This window comes from Python bivittatus, unplaced genomic scaffold (assembly GCF_059951505.1).
Source record: "Python bivittatus isolate LINGU-HERP-01145 unplaced genomic scaffold, Pbiv_v1 ctg000020_np1212, whole genome shotgun sequence".
Lineage (NCBI taxonomy): Eukaryota > Metazoa > Chordata > Lepidosauria > Squamata > Pythonidae > Python > Python bivittatus.
The window spans coordinates 94138206-94159310 of NW_028277030.1; the positions used below are offsets into that span (position 1 = coordinate 94138206).

At 37.7% G+C, this 21105-nt stretch overlaps 1 protein-coding gene across 2 annotated transcripts in view; it reads right to left on the reverse strand.

Annotated features, from left to right (window-relative positions):
* Positions 1-20392, reverse strand: part of AHCTF1 (AT-hook containing transcription factor 1) — a 49769-nt gene extending 29377 nt beyond the window's left edge. For both annotated transcript variants that reach the window (XM_007433851.4, XM_007433850.4), the window contains exons 1-10: positions 20202-20392; positions 14041-14167; positions 11872-12125; positions 9762-9942; positions 8291-8498; positions 7129-7245; positions 6027-6111; positions 3690-3840; positions 1531-1663; positions 1262-1443 (exon numbers count right to left, since the gene is read on the reverse strand). In XM_007433851.4, the coding sequence (XP_007433913.1) occupies positions 1262-1443; positions 1531-1663; positions 3690-3840; positions 6027-6111; positions 7129-7245; positions 8291-8498; positions 9762-9942; positions 11872-12125; positions 14041-14161 (1432 nt within the window). In that variant the 5' untranslated portion in view covers positions 14162-14167; positions 20202-20392. The remainder of the gene's footprint in view (positions 1-1261; positions 1444-1530; positions 1664-3689; positions 3841-6026; positions 6112-7128; positions 7246-8290; positions 8499-9761; positions 9943-11871; positions 12126-14040; positions 14168-20201) is intronic.
* Between the last annotated feature and the right edge of the window lie 713 nt (positions 20393-21105).

Below are 21105 nucleotides of genomic sequence, written 5' to 3' on the forward strand. Positions count from 1 at the left end.
CGCCCCTGGAGAGTCCTTCAGCGCCTGGAAGCACCCCTGGAGCACTCCTTCAGTGCCCCTGGAGAGTCGAGTGAGCAAAGGAGTGAAAGATGGCACAGTACATGTGAGCAAAGGGGGAAGGAGGGCACTGGTGCATTCCATCGAGCGAAGGAGGGGGCAGTGTATGTGAACAAGCGAAGGGGGAAGAAGGGTACTGGTGCGCACAACCAAGTGAAGGAGGAAGCAGTGCATGCAAGCGAGGGAAGGAGGGTGCGGTGCACGTGAGTGAGCAAAGGGGGAAGGAAGGTGCAATGCAAGAGAGTGAAGGAGGGAAGGAGGGGCAAGAAAAGGGAAGGAGGGCCAAGAAGCCCTTAGCCCCAGTGTGGCAAGCAGCCCCAGAGCTCCACGGGTTCTGGGGCTGCTTGCCACCCTGCAAGGCAGGCTGCAGGGCAGCCAAAAGGGCAGAGATGAGGGGGAGATAGGTAGGTGGGGAGAGTTGGAGGCAGTCCCTTACTTTACTAAGGCTCAAGTCTGGAATGGCTTGGATTGGGGTGGGTCCTCAGCTAATGACCAGTGGAATTCACTTAACAACAGCAATGGGGTGTGCCGGGATTGCCATCGCTAAGTGATGCGTTCATGTGACATCTCACTTTACAACTATATCGCTTAAGTGATGGAAATTCCACTTCCAGTTGTGGTCATAAGTTGAGGACTACCTATAGTAAATCAACTTCTTGCCCCTGTGCAAAAAGTGCAGGAGCAGCAAAGTTTACTAACAAAGTTGTACACAACACAAAAAACACAAGGAGAAAGTGCACAGTCTGAAAGAGAAAGAGAGTAGCTTTTCCAGTACTATTGTTTGCCCACACCCAAATCCCAACATTTAATTCTAAAATTAAATGCTACTCCCTGGGACAGAGCATAAAAAGTGATACAGCTGGCATTAAACATTGTGCGAGCACATTATGGAGGAATCATACTTTTTATCACTAGCACTAGCCAAAGGAGACCCTAGGATGGTAATATTTTATATTCAAATGCAGCAATGTGCATTTCTTACATTAAGAATAAAACTGAACCTTAAACAGCATTTTTTTGCAACTGACATACTAATTAATGGAACTACAACTTGACCCACTGCAGAATGTGCAACATTATTATTAGATTTTTATCTAATAATAGATAAAAGACCATCACAGCAATCTTCAGAGTATTTCAAAAGTATACTGCAGATGCAATAACTTCAGTATGCTCCCATAAAAGCAGTTGATAATACACATACCAAAATTGTAGGTGCTTGGGTTAAAAAACTGTTCAGGTGGAGGATATGAAGGAGGCACTCCACGACTAAAGCTTCGTTCATGTACCAAGACATCCAAAATACGATTAGGAGAGGTGATGCTCACTACAGCATCCAGAGACCATAATGCAAAATATGGACAATTGTGTAGAAATTCTCCTGGCCTTAAGAAAGGAGATTAAAAAAAAATCAATCTGACAGCATTAAAATGTATTCTTTCTGAAATTTTGTGAAAAGAAACTACCACTTACCTTAATGAATCTGGCATCTGAGCATGATACCAGCGATTTATATCAAAAATACCTAAATAGGTAGATGGCTTGCCTTGGCCATAAGTGTTCACTTGCCAGCTAAAGACAGATACACTTGTATCAGGTGATATGACTGGGTCAAAAAGAAAAGGAGATAGAATTACTGTAAAAGGCAGCTAAATTTATAAATTATGTAAATACAATTCAATGAAATACATCTTTTTTTTTTTTTTAACAATTCAAGAGTTACCAATGCAAGATAGATAAAATACTCGGCTATGCACAATTTCTGAAAGTCATGCAATCCCAATTTATTGAGCTACTTAGTCTAATGCAAGCTAAGATTCCATGAATATAAGCACATGTGACATTTGCTCTCCTCTACCTTTCGTTGCTAAAGCTTAAAAAAAAATCTGGGTATTTATAATAAGAGGAAATTGCCTATGACCTGTCTTGTAGTTCAGCTAGCTGTCAACTATGGTGAGTTCTATCCATTTAACATTTTCACCCAAGACAATAATTGATTCACAAACAGTATAAAGCCAGTGATCTCTCTATTTCACTATTTAACTCCATTAACCCACTATTCATTATTTAAACCAATAGACTACGTGTTTCTTTATCTCTAACTACAAGCTAAATAGAAGAATTGTTTCCTGGTGGAAGGAATTATTGCATATGCCTAATGGGAGACACTAATTACTTATGAAATATTTGTGGTTAATTCTTTACCTAGTCTTCTCCAACTTTATTTATAAACTCATATAGTTTTATGAAGAACTTCACCAAAAATCTACATAATCAAAATACTGATTTTTCTCAAAGATGGTTATTTAATTTAAGATGCCAGAAAGTGATGGAGGCTTTCACATTTCACATTTTTTTTAAAAAGATGCCTTTGGTATCTGCAGCAAAAAAATTCATGTCAATTTCCAGTAGTCTTTTCATGTGAGAAACAGCTAGTAGACTGTAATTGTTTAATCTTCGGCAAGCATTACTCTATCCTTATGAAATAAACTTCAAGACTAATGCTTAGAAAGCAAACAACCAGCAAAATTGAATGATAAAATGCTATTGTATTACTATGTAAAACACAAGAAAAGTATTGCTCTAAATATCATTTCTGAAATGTATGCAGCTGTGACCATCTGAAGCTCTTTGTCTGTATAATGATTACCATGGGCGAGGAGATTTTGGCTCATAGACCAGATACTATACACCCTACAAGGCCTCTATAGCCAGGAAATAGCTCGTGTCCTTGAAGCCCCGTTCTCTTTACAGTAGGAGAGACCTGGCCTATTCTACATTATCTAGACTGTTTCCAGGACTAGTGCACAGGGAGATATGGGTGAATGTGATGAGACAAACAGAGAGTGAAAGGAAGAATACTGTACCACCTACCATATCTAGCACTGCTGGAAAGCACTCCCCCAATGCATAATGCAATCAAGCCCAAAGGTTTATGTTGTCCACAAACACTGCTCTCTCCTCAGATATTATATTATTATTAGCCTCTGTAGCTTCTGGTCTATCATTAGTCCAGATTAAATCACTAATCTAACCTGCATTGATGTTACTGTTGCTAAAAAATGTAACAGAACTCAACTAAGTATTCTTGGAAAATACAGAGTATGTGATTAAAATTTACAAAGTGCAGTTGTATCTGAAAGCATTCTATTCTCTATCTGCCAAAGCCAGAAACAGCTCCTTTAATTGTTCTGGGTCAGATCTAAACATGTCATTCTGCTTGATAATGCAATTATACCAGAACAAGCCTAATTCTGTTCCCTTACCCATTCTTCACATCAGCTCTGGGGGCTTAAGAGATCTTTGGAACAGGATGCCCACACAGGAAGAACAATAGGAAGTTCAACTGTGCAAGCAAAAGAGCACTCATTTATATTAGACATAATTTTGTATGCCTGTGTGCATGCATACATACCTTTCAGTGATTTTTGTCAAAGTACTAGTTCTAGTATAGATTTATAGGACTCCACACAATATATTTAGGTTGTTCATAACCGAAATATATACCATAAATTACTAAGAACTAAACAGGATATAAAAAATAATATTTATACAAAAATAAATTGTATAGTTCAGACTTAAGTCTTATATAATAAATTATCATGATTAGCTGTAACATATACAATACTAACCTTCATTAATACTATCTTCTCTGTCAACATGACTTCGAAATTTTTCTATAGTTTGACAACCAATTAATTTGGTGTTGCTGGTCTGTCCTCTCAAAGAGGAAACTCCACCTGTAAGGTCCAGACTGTACCTTTCTTCACAGTATTCCAAACCCTGAAAAAGTATTACATCAAGTCAATGTATCTGATCAAGAATGTGAGAACTTCAATTCTTAATAACAATGCTTACAATCTTGGGTACTTGGAAAACATTTCTCAATTATGATAAAATTCCTATGGTCTTAAATAAAGCATTATCTGTATGGCAGCTTTTAATCAATGATGTTGACAGCTTGCTCAGTTTTTAAAAATGATGTGAAAGATAAAGAACTGTTTCTGCTAAGAGCAGGAAGGGTATTGAACCCTGCCTAATTGTAAAGAAAGTTCAGTAGTAGAGTTGTGGCAATGCTTCTTTACATAAAAACGTAGGCAGTAACCTGTTAGAACTACCTTGGGGATATATGTGTCTTCTCCCAGGATTTAATACTTTGATTCTATGAATTCTCATTAAGTTACTAACTTTTCACAAAATTAAAACAAGGACATGGTGGGTCATATACTCCAAGTAAGTCACAGATCAATATACCTGTTGATATTAACTAACTGAAGTTATTTTAAGTGAAGAAATACTGCTGTTTTTTAATCAGAAACCATTTCATTGTTTTGTAGCCAAAGTAATTACTTTAAAATAAGATCAGCAATTTATTTTTATTTTCTAATAGTTTAAAATACTTTAAAACATAATTTAATTACTGTACAAATACAATTACACTCAGCTCTCCAATTAAATAAAAAGAAATCTTTGTGACCTCTCAGTATTTATTGTAAAAGTAAATTACCAAGCTGAAAAACATGCAACCCAATAGGTAATTCAAAAATTCAAAGTAATTTCTAATAAAAACTGTATGTTTGAGATCACATATCAGAGATAGTAAGCAATAAGCTGGCTGTGACATTTCAACAGCTATGATGAATCTACTTCAGTATGTTAGGCAACGTATACTTGAGCTATCGATTCAGTATATGAATATAACTCAAAACCAATTTTTTGTTTAAATTAAACAGCTTCTGAAGGGCAAAAGCAGGACTGAATAACTGAATTTATGAAAAGATTTAATGCTTAAGCATGCAGTTAAACTAGGAAGCATTTGAAGAATTAAACCTGGAAGGAAATGTATATATGAAATTCTTTCTAAGCTACTTAGAATGCCTGAGGCACATTCTTCTTTAAAAAGATAACAGATATATAAATTATTACTGACAGGGCATTAAAAATATCTGCTTAAAAATATAACTCAAAATGAAGTTCAAATGTTTTTGTGATGCTGTGTAAGCACCAGAAACTGAATAAGTGCTTTGAAATTTGTATATAGGACAATCTGATCACAGCTATCTCACATTAAGGACAATTTCATTATTACTGTTCTTATAAACAAACCATTGGAACTGTTTGTCTATTTCCTTCTCATATGGGCCTCAGGTTCCAAACTTCTCACTGACAGTCTCACCTTCCAGAGTTACCATGATAATGGTCACCAGGAATATGCTGTGCAAGCTTAAGAGAATCTACTCAAGATTGAGGCAATTACAGATGCTGATGCAAGTTGCTTTCCCTGCAATCGCATAAAGACTGTGGAACATCTTAATGAAATCTCTGGGCCAGGGTGTCCACTGGATGTGTAAAAAATGTCAAGATGGCAGCAGAACTGCACAACTGAAATCACATACCCTTTTATTCATTGCATGTACAGTGTAAAAAAGGGCATGGCTTCTATCACACGGCCATGGCAATAATCTTGACTTTTTTTGACAATCTCCCCATTGATGTCCCTGTCTCTGGATCCTATTTACACTCAACTACTATATTGTTATTTAGCTTCTTATAAAATCAACAACAACCTTATGTCTGTGGCAAGAAGTGGCCCATAATTAAATTATATCCTATTGTCTCTTTTCTCATTTTTAACAATGAGAATAATGTAAGTGGCTGGACAAATTCAAAAAACAATAAATGTATAACATATTGACAATCAGTTGAGAAAATACTTCTGAACGCAAGCATACATGTCTGTAAAATTAAAAATGTGTAGAATTATCCCAATAGCCGCAGTACTAAATACTAGTTGAGCATATGCTTCTCCCACAGCAAGGAGCCAAATTATTTTAAAATTGAAATTAACATAATTGCAAACAAACTAGCAGCTCGCTTGTGGTGCTGAGATTAATGCCTTGTCAAACAAAGTTGTAACAGGTTCTAATACACTTCACTTTAGTACTGAATATTTAAACACAATACTTTACCTCATACATGATTTGTCCTGATGCCAACCGCCTTCTGTCACTGAAAGCCAACTGCAGCAGATGTAAACTAAGAATATCTCCCTCACTAAAATGAAATATTAAGACTATAATAAAAATATAGTCATCTCCATTATTTGCTATGTAATATAAAATTAACAGTGATAGTGAATTAAGCACAGCTGTATCACAGAAAGGGCATCTTTTGTCATGGCTCTAGGGTCCTTGGCGCAATTGTTCAGCACTGGTGGCCTTATTTTCTAACTTTCTGAGATGTAAAACCAATGAAAACAATAGTATAACTCCTAAAGTAGTCTTTATACAGTTGAAAGGTAAAGAAAACTCTGACTCAACTGGAAAAACCCTGGCAAAATAAATACAAAATTCCAGCCATGTGCATGACATAGCCCTACTACTTGGCATGATTTCTCTGCCAACATTAAAACCAGTCTTCAAAATGCTTCCCATCCCTCATCAAACAGTTATTACTACTCCAAAATTTGCCATTCCTATTGTGTTGACATTCAGATACAGATAAATAATAATGGTTTTATTTCTGAAAGTAGGTCTGTCTTTTCAATCTCTAAAGTAATTTAAATATGATAACAGGAGTATCCAACAAGTATTTCTCCACTATCTAAAAATATCCATCAATAGGATCAGAGTATGCAACTGCCCTTCTTCCTCCTTGCAACTCTTTATAGTGCTTCCAATACAAGAAGGGGGGATGCACAAGGAATGAGAATCACTGAAATCATCCCCTTTTTATTCGGCTGTCACTTATTTTCCATTAGTAGACACATACTAATTCAACACCTAAATAGGAAAAATGAAGATTTCTCAGGACTGGATAATTGCCAAGGCCCTAATTTTGGATTTATATTTCGGATTACTGGTTTTGAAGCAGATACCTTCCCTAGAGTCTGCTAAAGCAATTCTTATTCTTTTAACTCTTATCAGCAGAATTAAAATTCTCCCTCTCTTTCCAATGGACCAATTACTTGTTAGAGAAGTAGCAACAAGTAATCTCATAAACACAAGTTAAATCATGATTTGAATATATTTTATTATCTAGTTATCAGAGTTGCCAAACTGCTTCACCCACCTTTCTTGTGTTGATTGCACGGCCCACAAGTAACAACAATTCCGAGGATCATTTTCAGGTTCTTGAAAAGTAACAGCATATACAGGAATTCTCCCTCCCTCTAATTGGAAGTGGTATCTGAATATTAGGGGGAAAAGGGAGAGAATAGAAGGCATGGAAAATGGATAAACATTTAAAAACAATTCTCCAGTTTACAGGATACTGTGTATTATTTTGGCATCTTTTACTAAATATTTATTGTTTTATAAAGGATGTAAATTCAGTAGTTACACTTTAATTCAATATTCAGTTATACAATCAACCTGGAGACCAATGGAAATATGGTAGTTTGGATGACTGTATAAACTATATTGCAGCATTCTACAATAGAGACTACTTAGATTGTGCTGTCTGAATTAAAAGATGATAGGTCATATGGAATTGTTTAAAACCTTACAGGAACAAAAGCAAGTATTAATTAAGTAGCCATAGCACTAATCCTAATTATAATGTATGTATAATAAAATGACATATGTTGGATGTGTTTTTCATTTGAGGTAGCTTATCTATTTTCTCCTAAATTATAAGCTGACAACTAGGGGTATTTGATTCACTGAATATAGTGGACTTAATCCAAGGAACTACTCTATTGCAAAAAGGCAGGTATTCCACTAGAACTTCTCAATGGAAGATGATTTTTGCAAATTTCTCCTTTTACCTGCAGTATCAAGCACAATGTTCTGCATGCAGGATTTCAAATTCTCCAGGACAAAATTTCAAGAGACTCCAGAGGATGGAAGAATCAATGGCAATTGTTTCATCCCACCCTTTCTCCAGCAAGTGAATCTCACAAATGGACTTCCACTTGTGAGAACTTTCAGGCTAAGCCAACATCACTTTTCATTTATCTATTCACAAAGTGCTGCACACATGCTATATAATACATTAAGGTAGGGTTGAGTAATACATTAACTCACATCAGCTCTAGCTAACAGCACCAGTAGTGAGGGCCAGTGGAAATGCAATCCAACATCTGGAGAACTGTATGTCACCCCTTCTAGTAAGGGGACAAAAAATCCAGAATCTCTCAAAAACATATATGGATTTCAGTGATCAGCATATCAGTATATGTTTCCTTTTCAATTTATTTCATTAGATGACATACCACTTTTCATACACTTACTCTTTCTTCAAGCTTTTCATATTCCACAGTGAAAGATATCCATCAGAAAATCCCACAACTAACTGGTTGCTTCTTTGTATGTATGAGAGAGTTGTCACAGCAGTTCCTGATGGGTTCAATAACTGGAAACAGAGATGTCGACCTTTCCTTGTTACAGCTTCCCTTACTTGTGGGATTTCAGAAGGGATTCCAGTGATAACTTCTAGATCTGTATATATGGCAGTATGTAACAAATTCACATTGCCTTACTTAAAAGTAACTTATTTTTGAAAAAAATTGCTCACAGAATAAAGTAGGTTATGAACACAATCCAGTAAGACTGGGTAATGAAAGATTAGTTTTGCTTGTTCATCTGTTTTCATTTTAACTACTGTTGTCTCCATCCATTTGAACTGTGTTCATTCATTAGTTCATTCCTTTCTCTAAAAAATGAAGAGGAAATTCAACCAAGTGATTTTTTTCACTTTATAGATAATCAGAGTAAATACCTGTGCAATCCAATATTTAAGATAAATAAAGATTTGAAATGCCAATTTCACTGCTATATTTCCTTTCTACCTGTAACTTTTCAATAATCTGTTGAGACTAATTAGGGCTCCCCAATAGGCTATTTCATTGGGTTTTTTCCCTCCCTCCTATGCACTGTACACATTAGACTATTTCTTCAGTATAATTTAATGCCTCCAATGCAAAACAGTTAAAAATGAACAAATCAACAAATGCTTGTTTGTTTCATTCAAAACATATCCTGATTTTATTATAAAGCCAAATTAACAGTTGCTTTCATTTTCAATTCATTTTAAAACTTCCTGAACATGGAAGGTCCTGAAAAGATGACTACATAAATTGACATAGTTTTTTATTTAGCAATCAAGGATATTTTGTCTTTTTGGACATTATTTTGGAGATGTGATCGAGAATGAGAAGACTCCAGATTTTGGTCCATAATATTAGCATAGTTTTCCATTTAATAAATCCATATATGGATTCAGTTGCTTCACCTAAGTGTAGGGCGGGGAGGGAAGATATTCAGTGGCAGCAATAAATAACAGGTAGTTAGTAAGACAAAGTTTCTAGATCTCTCCCTAGGTGTGTGTTCCTAACACATTTTCAGATGATTTAATTCCCTACACAGGTTAGATGTACCTCACATCAGTAACCTACATCACTATTCTATTGCAGATAAATCTGAAAGCCCAGTATTTCTAGCTCAGTGAATTACTGCAGAAAAAATATTGCTCTGTTCTATCCTCCTCTGTTGCTATCACCTTATATTTCTCTAACTTGATCAGATATACATATTATAGGTTAGTAGACCAAAGGTAGCCATTTTCCCGAAGACCAAGAATGAGTATTCTAATTCATATTCTAATTTTAATTTTGTAAATTATATTCCCATATGATCTAGAAAACTTAACTCCTTCTTATCAACTAGAAATCAGTATTACAGATAAAAAGGAATATTATTTACCAGAAGCTTCTATTTCATTCTGGTTACATGACAAGTCATCCAGGCAAAGATCTATCAAGAGGACATGACCAACATCAGTAACCACCACAGCCACACCAAACAGCCATCTGAGACACTGATGCAAGTGTTGAGTTGTCAAGCTGGCTCCTCCATGGTTTATAATTGGTTCTATGGCAGTGACCTAAAAAAGCATAACATTAGTTAAGCAGTTAGACAACCTGTAGGATAAGCACATAAACAATCAATGTCACTTTGGGATTTATAACTGTAGTTTTTGAATTATTGAAATCTGGTCAAGATACCAAATAACTCCTACCACACTCAGTTTTCCTTTTTGCACTGATATTGTTATTCAGAAAAGCTATTTTTGCTGGTGAGTACATATTACTGATCTGCTCAATCCCTCTTTAAATGCAAAAAGTGCAATTTTATCACAGGGCCACTAAAAGATATTAGAAAACTTTCATTGATTTTTCATATATTTGGCATTCACTGATTTATTTATTTTTATATATATATATATATATATATATATATATATATATAAAATAAAAGCCTTTCAGCTATCATTTATTTCTAAGTGCTCATAAGAAAACAATTTATCCTAGAAATGTTATGCAATATAATTTTTCCAGTATGACAAATAGAAAAGAAACTTGCTCAGAATACTCTAACTTAATTTTGAAATTAATGAGATTCAATGCACTGCCAAAAAAAACCACTGGACCGCCTAAATAGAACACAAGTATTCACTGAAAAAAAAACCTCCACTCTTCATATAATGTTATCCAAACCCTGCTTGAATTTGAAGAACTGGGTTAATTTCTTTGACAATTTTTTTTTAGTACTGGAATACTGAATTCCCTAAGGACTGGGCTTGCTTTCTCAAAACAATCAGGATACCTCTATACACACTACTTTCCAATATTAGAATTTATTTTCTCATCTCATCAAATCAGGAATTAGTGATTCCACATTCTTTTGCTACTCCTCACTCTAATCTTCTCTGAAGAGTTGAAGGATCCTTTGGAACAGATTTCTGGGTCACTGTTACAGAGTGAAAATTTGAAGTATAGAGGACCTACTTTGCATTCACACTTTATTTCTGATTTTAACTAAAGATAACACTGAAGACAATTCCAGTCAAATTCAATCTTTGTTTTAAATTCTTATCTAAGCAAAGTGGACAGAGAATACTAGAAAAATACTAGAAATTGAAAAAAATTCAGTGCTCTCTGATTATTAGCATACATACAACAGACTATTTAAAAATTATGTAAATAAAACAACATGGTAGTAGCAGCATACTGGCTGCATCTTCACCAAAAGCCTCACAAAGAACTATCCACACAGGTCTCACTGAATTCTTGAAATGTTCTTCCTGAAAATCAGGCTGCTCTCAAAAAAACCACAGATATTCCTAAAGAAAAGAATCTTCCTACTTCCAATTTTGGCCAATTCTATTCATCAGCAGATTCCCCCACCCAAACTCATGCTACTGCAGTCATAGAAGCTGCCCAAGGGAGGAAAGGCTAAAGAATTTTGCAAGCTTGATTGTGTGCAAGTTCAGATACAACTGGCAATACATTTGAAACAAGTAATAAGGTAGAAAGAAAAGCTAAAGGGTAACTTTGACTATGTGTTACTTTGCCAAGACTAAAGTATAAATTTAGTTGTGGCAAAATGATAAAAAGTTCTTTCACAGATCAGGAGACAAATGTGTGAATTTCTGTCTCTTTTCTGCAAAACCTCTGCCTTCTTTTTATTAAGTCTATCACATTAAAATCCTTTACTGTTCATCAGCAATTTATTTCTGGATTCACTAGTAGCTCAGCCTGCTTAGTATTTTCTTCCTGAATTGCTACGCTTATGGCAAAATTCAGCAACTGTAATAATTAAGAACATTTTATACTACAGAATCCAACACTGATTAATTTACATCATTGTAAATCTGGAATACAAAAAGATGTGGTTGTAATTTTTAAAGGTCACTACTAATAATTAGAGAATACAAGTTGCTGTAAAGAGAAAGAATTAAAGCAGAAACAATAGCTGGAGTATACATCAGGACAAAGAACTTATTTTTCAAATTAAGAAGTCATATATATACCCTTCCAGGAAGAACAACTGCTTTAACCACTCTGGATATTCCAAGATCATACAAACACAGAACACTTCCTTCTGTTTCTTCCAAACCAATTAACAGTCCATTTCTTTTCTGCCAGGAAAACTCTTTCACTGCAAGAATAGTGGGTAGCTGCTCATTCACCCCATTAAAACGATATGCTGACAGCCGTTCTCCTGTGACTGGGCTTACAATCTCAAGTTGTGGTCCACATGCAAGGCAAGCCAGCCCACTTCGACCTAGAAGAAAAGAGAAGAAATGTATATAAGAGGAAAATGTGGAAAGGTAAGCTCTTATCTGTGAAAAAATAATATTCATAGAGAGAGAAGAGCAATTGGAGAAACACTGAGGAAAAAAAGTCTTGCCTCATTCACTGGGATTTATTGACTCCATGTATTAGTTACCTAACATAACATATGATAACATATGAAATACACCCTGTACTTATTAGTTCAGTAAATTTAATTGATGAGCTCAGAATAATTTATATACTGCAATCTTCAGCAGTGTGCCTACACCTTATATTTTTAAAATATTTACAAGTGAGAACACTTCCGGAAAGCTATGGTATTCCACACAGAAATGCTAATTCCTAGACCCTATTGTCCATGTTTAACAAAATGCAAAGAAAGACCACAGAGTGGCAAAGCATTTTCCAGTGGAACAATGTATTCAGCCCTTACATTGTTCCATTGGGCTTGTCACCAATGAACTCAGATAAAGAAGAGAGTATATAGCAAAGGCTTAGCAAACAAAACACCTATTGCTTGGAGAAGGGAGATATTGCTCCCAGATTATATTGGTTCAGGTACTGAGTAACAGAGTGCATTTTTAGGTTAACTTCTCCAATGCAGCTAAAAAAAAAAAGAGGTCAGATCATATACTATAAACAAATGTCATTTTAAATCTGTATATCACATGTGAAAAGCACTCTTAAATTGTCTGTTCTAAGGTAAATATGGGCTATGCTATATAATGCAAGATAATTTATGAACTTCATACTAACTCCTGGGAATCAAACCACCAAAAATTAATATGGGCAATGCTGCTCCCACTGAAAGAAAACATTCATTATTCAAGAAGTATGATGAAGCAAATATAATGAGTAAAGTTAACTTTTAAAATCTCTCTTGATGTTAATATGACATATGCTTGCTACTGGATATTCCATTTAAGTCACAAGGATATATACAGAATGAAAAATACTGTACCATTATAGTACAGGTAGTCCTTGCTTAACAGCCACAATTGGGACCGGAAAATTGGTAGTTAAGCGGTGTGGTCATTAAGTGAGTCACCACGTGACTGGACCCAATTTTATGACCATTTTTACAACAGCCATTAAGCGAATGCAGCTTCCCCAATGGACTTTTTTGCCAGAATTTGCTTAATGGCCATTGTAAAAAAGGTTGCAAATCGCTATCACATGACTGTGGGGATAGTGCGACAGGTTGCGACAGTTGTAAGTGCGAGTACAGGTCGCAAAGCACTTTTTCAGAGGCCACTGTAACTTTGAACCATCATTAAAAGAACATTGTTAAGCGAGGACTACCTATAGCACACTTTCAAGGGACTCTGTTGAAGTTTTGAATTTTTAAAATGACAGCCAATTATCAACCGATGCTCTGAAAACTGAAACCTCCACAGAGTAAAAAGAAATAAAGAAAAGCATCAACTACAGCTTATAGCTGAGTAAGATTTTATATTTCAGGGCTCACAACATAACTTGGAAAGAACAGCAAAACCACATTAATTCAGTTTAACATCATATGGAAGGGGGCAGCCCCAAAACTAGAGGATCCAACTTTTAAAGCTATTAACATTTGATTGCTAACTAAACTTCCGAACTGGGCTACAGGCTAAGCTAGTGTAGACTAATACTGGACTGATAATCAGTTTCAGTTTCTATACAGATAAACCTGCTGTAGCGCTACAGTCAGATTTTGCATTTAGACACAAATAAAAGGCAGTATGTCCACCAACAGAACTGCTGATTCAAGAAAAGTGCTTCCTATACAGAATTATACAATGAAGCAGTTTACCTTACCCATGTGAGAACATCTTCCTTTGCCCTCACAGAAGTATTTCATCATGCATATTAGAATAAACCTTTTGTAGTCTTAATAATTAAGAAGTGTAGTCTCAAATGTTTACCTCCTGTGAATTTCCCATGAAGTACACAATCTATTGTTATCTCATCTTCTCCAAGTGCTTGTATAGTCACATCTGGAAACTGTAGTAGACAGCTGGTTACATGAGCAGTTAGGTCTCGCATGTTTCACTGTAAAAATGCAGTTGAAAGTTTATTCAAGTAAGCAGTTAGTGCCAGCAAATAACTACAAATACTGTACTATAAAATATATGACAAGGCTGTTGCACAGCACGCTAAAAGAAATCCAGATTTTAATCACTTTCTTTTAACACTCTTCAATTTTAAAATGGCATATGGACTGGTAAGACTAAGGGGGGGGGGAAAAAAGAGGGGGAAGAGTTTTCCTTCTGTTTGCTTTTCTATGTATTCCCTTTAAGATTAAAAGAACATCCCCCAGGCCCTGTTTACCCTGTCTCCCGTATAAAAAACCACTTCCAGCAATCCTGACAGGTATTAGACGACAGCTAAAGGCGATGGTGGGAGGGTCATTTTTTTTCTAAATTTCCTGCCTAATTGGAGAAGGAAGAGGTACTGATTACTCACTCACTCCACTCCCTCTGTTAATAACCTAGAGGATGATGATCAGGAAGTAAAACAGCTGCTCCTTTCTGAATCTCAGTTTAAAACTGCTGAGGTTGGTGAGTTGGAAGAACCTGCAGAATACTCTACATTGAAGCAGGAACATTGCAGCTCTAGGACTAATGTAATATTGGACTATTTCAGACTTGATTTTGAAGAGTCATGCTATACAGTCTCTCCCTAAGGCATGGCTTAGCAGAGGGAAGGATACGAAATGACACTTGCTTACCTTCAGTAGGCAGTATCCTGTATCACTGAAGCAGAGAGGAAATGTTGCGACTGCTGTGACCAGCAGCCCCTTACACAAGTGTCCACTTTACTTAAGAAATTTGGCTTACAAGAGGTAAGCATCTTAGCCTTTCCTCACTTCAAACAGATAGGTTAGACTGAGGGGATGCTTGGCTGCTGCAGCAGCCAATACCTTCAGTGCTGAATCTAGGCACAGCTGGGTGCTGCTCCATGTCAAGGAGCTAGATGTGATTCACTCACCAGACAAGTACAGCCATCAAGTGCATGGCTCAGAAGTCATTGATAGGGCAGCAGTATCAACATACACAAGCAACCCAGACCATTAGGCAAAGTTTACCAGAATCAGCCACATTGCTCACAAACTATACTGGATTTTGCCTAATGGGCTCAGGATAGATAGGGCCAGCACCAAAACCATCTCACTTGGTACCACAATTTGCCAGCAGCACTTTTATAGGCAACTGGCATAAGAGTGCTAGATATTCCAGTTGTGTGCTAATCGGAGGCAACTGCTTGACCTTAACAAGAGACGTATGTGTGCCAGTTGTTGTTCATTCTCTCTATGAATTATCACACAGATGGTAATGAAGGGTTATGACTAAAGAAGGGGGGAAATTATGAAAACTGACTCTGTTTCATACTAGCTAACATGTTATCAATATTCTTTCAAATATGAAAAAGCATATGTGTTTAAACTTTAGACTTTGGGATATTATCTTGGCTAGTGAAACGGCATCATATTCCAAGTAACTGGATTATTGTACTACAAATGCCTGTTTTCTTTACACTGGAAAATTCTATAGAAAATTATTTTGTTATTTTAATTTCAAATGTTAAAATCCAACCTTGTTAACAATATGAGAAAAGGTTTTGTTTATTTATGTACATATTTAACTCATTAAAAAAATTAAACTGTGCAAAGAATAAAGACTTGGGAATATGGCTCAGGCCTATAAAACCTTCAATATAATTCCAAGAACATTAATCCTAAATAAGTGAAATTATAAATGTTAATACTTCCTTTGTGAGAACTTAAAGGCTTGTATGAAAATATACATTTACAAAATAATAAATACTGTCATTTAAATCTAGTTTTAAAGTACAAAGTATTATACCTTTATAAGTTATACCTAAATAAAGTGTACCTTTAATCCCAGTTTCTTCAAGAAAATGTTGTAAATATACCATGTTATGTAAAGGTTTATGCACAGGTGCACAGCATGGTTTGATTTGCTCTGTAGCAAACCAACAGGCTGTGAATAGTTTCATCGAGCTTGCTATAACTGTTTATTTGGTAGAATGCCCTCAACTGGCTATGCTTTTACCAGATTAAGCCATGTCCTCAATTTGCCACCACTGAAGTTAAAGAGGCCTTTGTTACTGGCTTCACAGAATGCCAAAAACTGCCCAGCCTGATCGGGATAGTCCAATTATCATTTCTACATTTATTTCCTCTAAAGGTTTTTGTAGTCAACATCTAGATGACTTTTAGGAGAAAATGACCATGTGCTTAATTTTAAAAAATGTACTAATTTCTTCAGAAGCTAAATCAGGGAAGAAGCCTTTATTTTGGATAAATGCTGTTGACAGCAAGGTCAGCACTGAAGACAACATTACCACTGTGCTCTACAACAGTGTTTTAGACCTGTTTCATTCAAAATTATAATATCTAAGAAATTACAGTTTCTTATATATTGTGCTTACTGAAAACTAATATATGCAAGTGTAAAAGTAAAAATTATAAATTACTTTCATATTTTATACACAAAAAAGGATAATAAAATTGTACATTGATTCCTTCGGTGAACTTTTATAACTACAATACTTTTCTTACAATCCTAATTACAATACATGTTTTCTTCAAAAGTCATAAAACATTTTTTGCACTGATACTTTGTGATAGTTAACTAAATCAGGACAAAACATTATGTACAGTAAATAGGCAGCTTTGAATGAGCATACATTTGTGGTGATCAAAAAGATGAAATGCTACAAAGATAGCATTTTTTTGCATGCTGACTAAAAATAAGAGCCAATTAATTGAACAGGATTACAATCAGAATATAAAAATATTGGGTTGTTGGGTTCTAAGTTTAACCATCAATAATCCAGTTATTTTAGAACATTAAACAACTAACAGCTAGAGGAATTTTATTTATGAGAATGAAGATACCTCAGTTTACAACTTATTTATTCATTCACTTCCCATGGTTAACAATCAGCCAAAACATCAACAATACAACTAAAACAGCAATTAAAACATACTGCACCAGAGGCAGCTCATTTATCCATAACTAATAAACCCTGTATTTAACTAACCATATAAACCACTTAACATGGGCTCAACTAACCACCTGGCCCAATGCCTGGACCTTATAAAATTCAACACTTTATAAAGGCAAACAGGGTTAGGGCCATCCCAATCTCAGGGGATATACTGTTCTACAGGGTAGGCCCAGCAAAATAGAAGGCATACCTCCTAGGTCCTATCAGATGGCACATTTAATGGAAGGGACCTGGAGCATGCCAATTCTATCAGTTCTTGTGGGACAAGCAAAAGAATTGGAGACAAGCAGTCCTGCAAATAACCTAGCCCTTGATTATCTGGGAAGAATTTAAGCCTGATGGTCCTGAGGATATGGACTTTCGGGCTGTAAGCACAGTTACTTGTATTACTTCCGGGTCCTTGTTAAGGCCACTCAGAAAATGATGTATGGTTGCATTGAAGCAGTGGTAAATTCATTCTTCACTGAGGGGGAGGTCCTGCCTGCATTCAAGAAGCTATTGCTGGACACAATGGTATTGAATAATTTCCATCTGTCTCCAACCTTTCCTTTGCGAAGGTTGCTGAGAAGGTGATCAGGCTGCAGCTTAAGAGGGCCCTAGAGGAAACAGATTATCTTAGTCTCCTTCCAGGAGTTTCAGGCCTGGGTATAGCATTGAGATGGTGTTAACTGCACTTTTGGGTGATCTCTGGTGGGACCAGGTTGGAGGTGGTACATCCACCTTGGTCCTCCTTGTTCTCTGTGGTGTTCAGTACAACTGATCATAATGCTATGATTAAGGTTAAGGCCGGGAGCACATTGTTGTGATGGTTCTCCTCCTTCCTATGGAATTGGTTCTAGTCGGTGTTGGTAAGAGGGAGAGGTCTAGTTCTAATCATTTGCTTTGTGGGGTTCTGCACGATTCAAGTCTTTTCCCAGTCCTATTTAACAGCTATATGAAGCTGCTGGTTAAAATAATCCGCTAGCACAAGATTAGGTATCAACAATATGCGGCTGACGTGCAGTTTTATATTTCTACCAAGGGCCAACCAGATGATGCTCTCAAGGTTGGGAAGGATCAAGCTTAGAGTTAGGCTTAACCTTGATAAGACCAAGTGGCTATGGGTTTTAGGATTGCCTGGATCTGGGGATTTTTCATTGGTGGTTCCGGACAGAACCATTCCCCCAGATAGAACTTCAGATGATTTTATCTGATAGATGCCTCAGATAGTCCTCACAGTATTCTGCAGATGATTATCTTGCCCTTCCCTCCCTAACAGGGCCCAGGTCACTTTGAACAGGGCCATCAACTGCCAATCCACAGTGTCAGTAAGAGTGGGAAAAAATACATTTTGCAGCTCTTACTGCCACAAGGTATATGTAGCTACATTGATTAAAAGATCATATTATCTCAATCCAACTACCACAAAGAACGTCTAGCTTCCAAGATCAGTTGAAAAATCTCTCTTCACAGGAGACTCCAGTACATAATCTTGCTTATATGTTCAATCTTCCAAATCTAGAGTAACAGTCATCTGTACAGCAGCCTCTGGATACAGCTTAACTTCAAAACAAAGGTTGCTGATATAGGAACAATTTGATTATCAATCAAAGCTTCAATATGTTTTACCAACTTTTGTGATTTAGTTGGAAATCAAGATACTCCAGTACATATTATAACTTTGCATAATTACTGACTTGAATAAGCAATACATAATTTAGCATACCAAGTTCTGCTTCCAAATTTTGTTCATTTATTTTGTGACTGTATTTCCTCTTATTAAAACATCCCTTTCCTCTCCTGTCATTCCTAAAGCGTACAAGGACAATAGTTTTCATGTTCATTAATAACTTCAGCTCTGGAGAGGTAGAAAATTCAACTGCAATCCTGTACATAATTGCCTACATATTAAGACATAGATGAACTAAGAGCTGAACTTGCTTATGTCTGTCCCCTGCTTAAAGCTGAGGAACCAGGAGCTTCTTAGGTGTTAGATTTGCTCATCTAAGCAATGAGATTTCACCCTTCAGGGATATGGATATTTTCAAATGCACAAAACAGAGCTCAATACAAGCTCAGTCTTTTCTCTTTAATGATAGATTTGCTCTTACAAAGTTTGCAATAGTGGGGACACTTTAAACTGTCATCTGCCACCTAAAGTCTTGAAATGTAAAATCCAGTCTATCAACTCAAATTCTACAACGTTGTTCTACAGCATTTACTGATCACTGATTATAATGTATAGTAAGAACTAAGCACAAAGTATTACACTGCACCCTACAAAACAGAAAAGACTATTAGTTCCATGAAATAACTTGCACACTTGTTGAAAGGAAGCACCAATTAACCAATTCCAGCCTACTCCGCAATCACAACATCAACCATGCTGCCCAACAGGAAGTCCAGATAGGCCTACATCCAGTATTCAGCCCGACGGACTATCTACACCGGCTCCGAAAAATGGCTGTTTCATCTCATTTTAGCGATTACGCCTCGAACCATCCCACGATCGTGCTGAAAGAGGGGAAACGCACGACCAGGAATGATGGCCTGCAAACTCAATCCAAGACTGCCTTCGCTGAAGTAGGCAAGAGGCACCACAGACAGGGCCTAAGGAGCACGCTGGCTGGCTGGCTGGCTGGCAGGCAGGCAGGCCGGCCCGCTCTTCGCCTTGCCTTAACCTGATAGCGCAAAGCACGTTTTTCCCCGCTCTGCAACTGCCGCCTGGCATGAGCTGCTCGACCTGACCCGCGCGGCTCTCCTGGCGTTGCAGGGCTTGGCGGCGACGGGGCTGGTAGGGGAGGCCGCCCCCTGCCCCTCCCCTTAGCTTGGAGGGCAACCGCGCGGGGGTTCCGGAGCCGCGGGCCCGGCGGCACGCAACGAGGGCAGCCCAGGGGGTGGAAGGCAACTCCAGCCCGGATCACCACGGGTGCCTCCAACCGGCGCTTACATAACAAGCCCGACAGCGGCCCTCCTCTTCCCCGAGAACGGGGCCTAGTAGGGAAGCCTCGCGAGCCCGCCGCCCAGCCCCTCACTCCTTCGGCCAAGCCTGTCTTGTCCCCCACAGTACCTGCTTCGGCCGCCTCGGCCGCGCCGCCCGCGTTGCCCTCAGAAGAGCAGCATCTCTCCCGCTTCCGCCGCAGCGGTTAAAGAAAGCTGGCGGGCTCTCTGGGCCAGGCCTACTCAGCCGCCCGTCACCGCGCTCGTCCGCTCCCTGCCTGCGCAGCAACCTCCTCTTCCTTCCCCCGATCACTCACCGGCAGCAGGAGGAGGACGGGGCGGTGGAGGAACGAGGTCTCGCGAGAGCAAATCACAGCCGTCGCGGGAATTTTCAAATCCTTAATCCTGTTCTGTTGTTGTTGTTTTAAGAGGCTGTTCTAGAGGGCGGCGCAGGAATTCCTCGGACGGTTTCCGCAAAACTACAACTCCCGGCATGCGTTGCTTCGAAGTTGAGCTCTAGGCCAGAACTGCAGGGCAATTTAAAAAAAAAAACACTTTGTTTTCTGGAGGGTAGAAATCAGTGACGGTCGCTCTGCTGCTGGCACGTCTTAAGCATGCTGACTTGACAATAAATCCAAGATCCAATAAATTCAATTGTGCCCAAAGGAGGCAGAAAAGGGCAGTTGCACATTTTAAACTCTTGCGTCAGAATTCTCTTTATAAGCTATGCCTGCTGATCCCCAGTCAGTCACCAGCAAACAATCTCTTTTGTTGGGATTGAATCTTCTCCACGGGAAAACATGCCTTTTCTGTCCTCGCACCCAGGATAGCAAAGTAATCAATGGTTTCAATGTTCTCAACGTGTGATTCTTGTCGTAAGCGCTGTTCTTATGATACGTCTTTGACCCGCCCGTCTGGCCAGAGACACACCGCGCTCGTATCAGCAACGCCTGCTGCGTTATACTCTCAGGTTGCCTTTGCGCGGTTTTGTTCTTCGCTTCAAAACCCCTGCGCTGATCGAGTGGTTGTCTCTT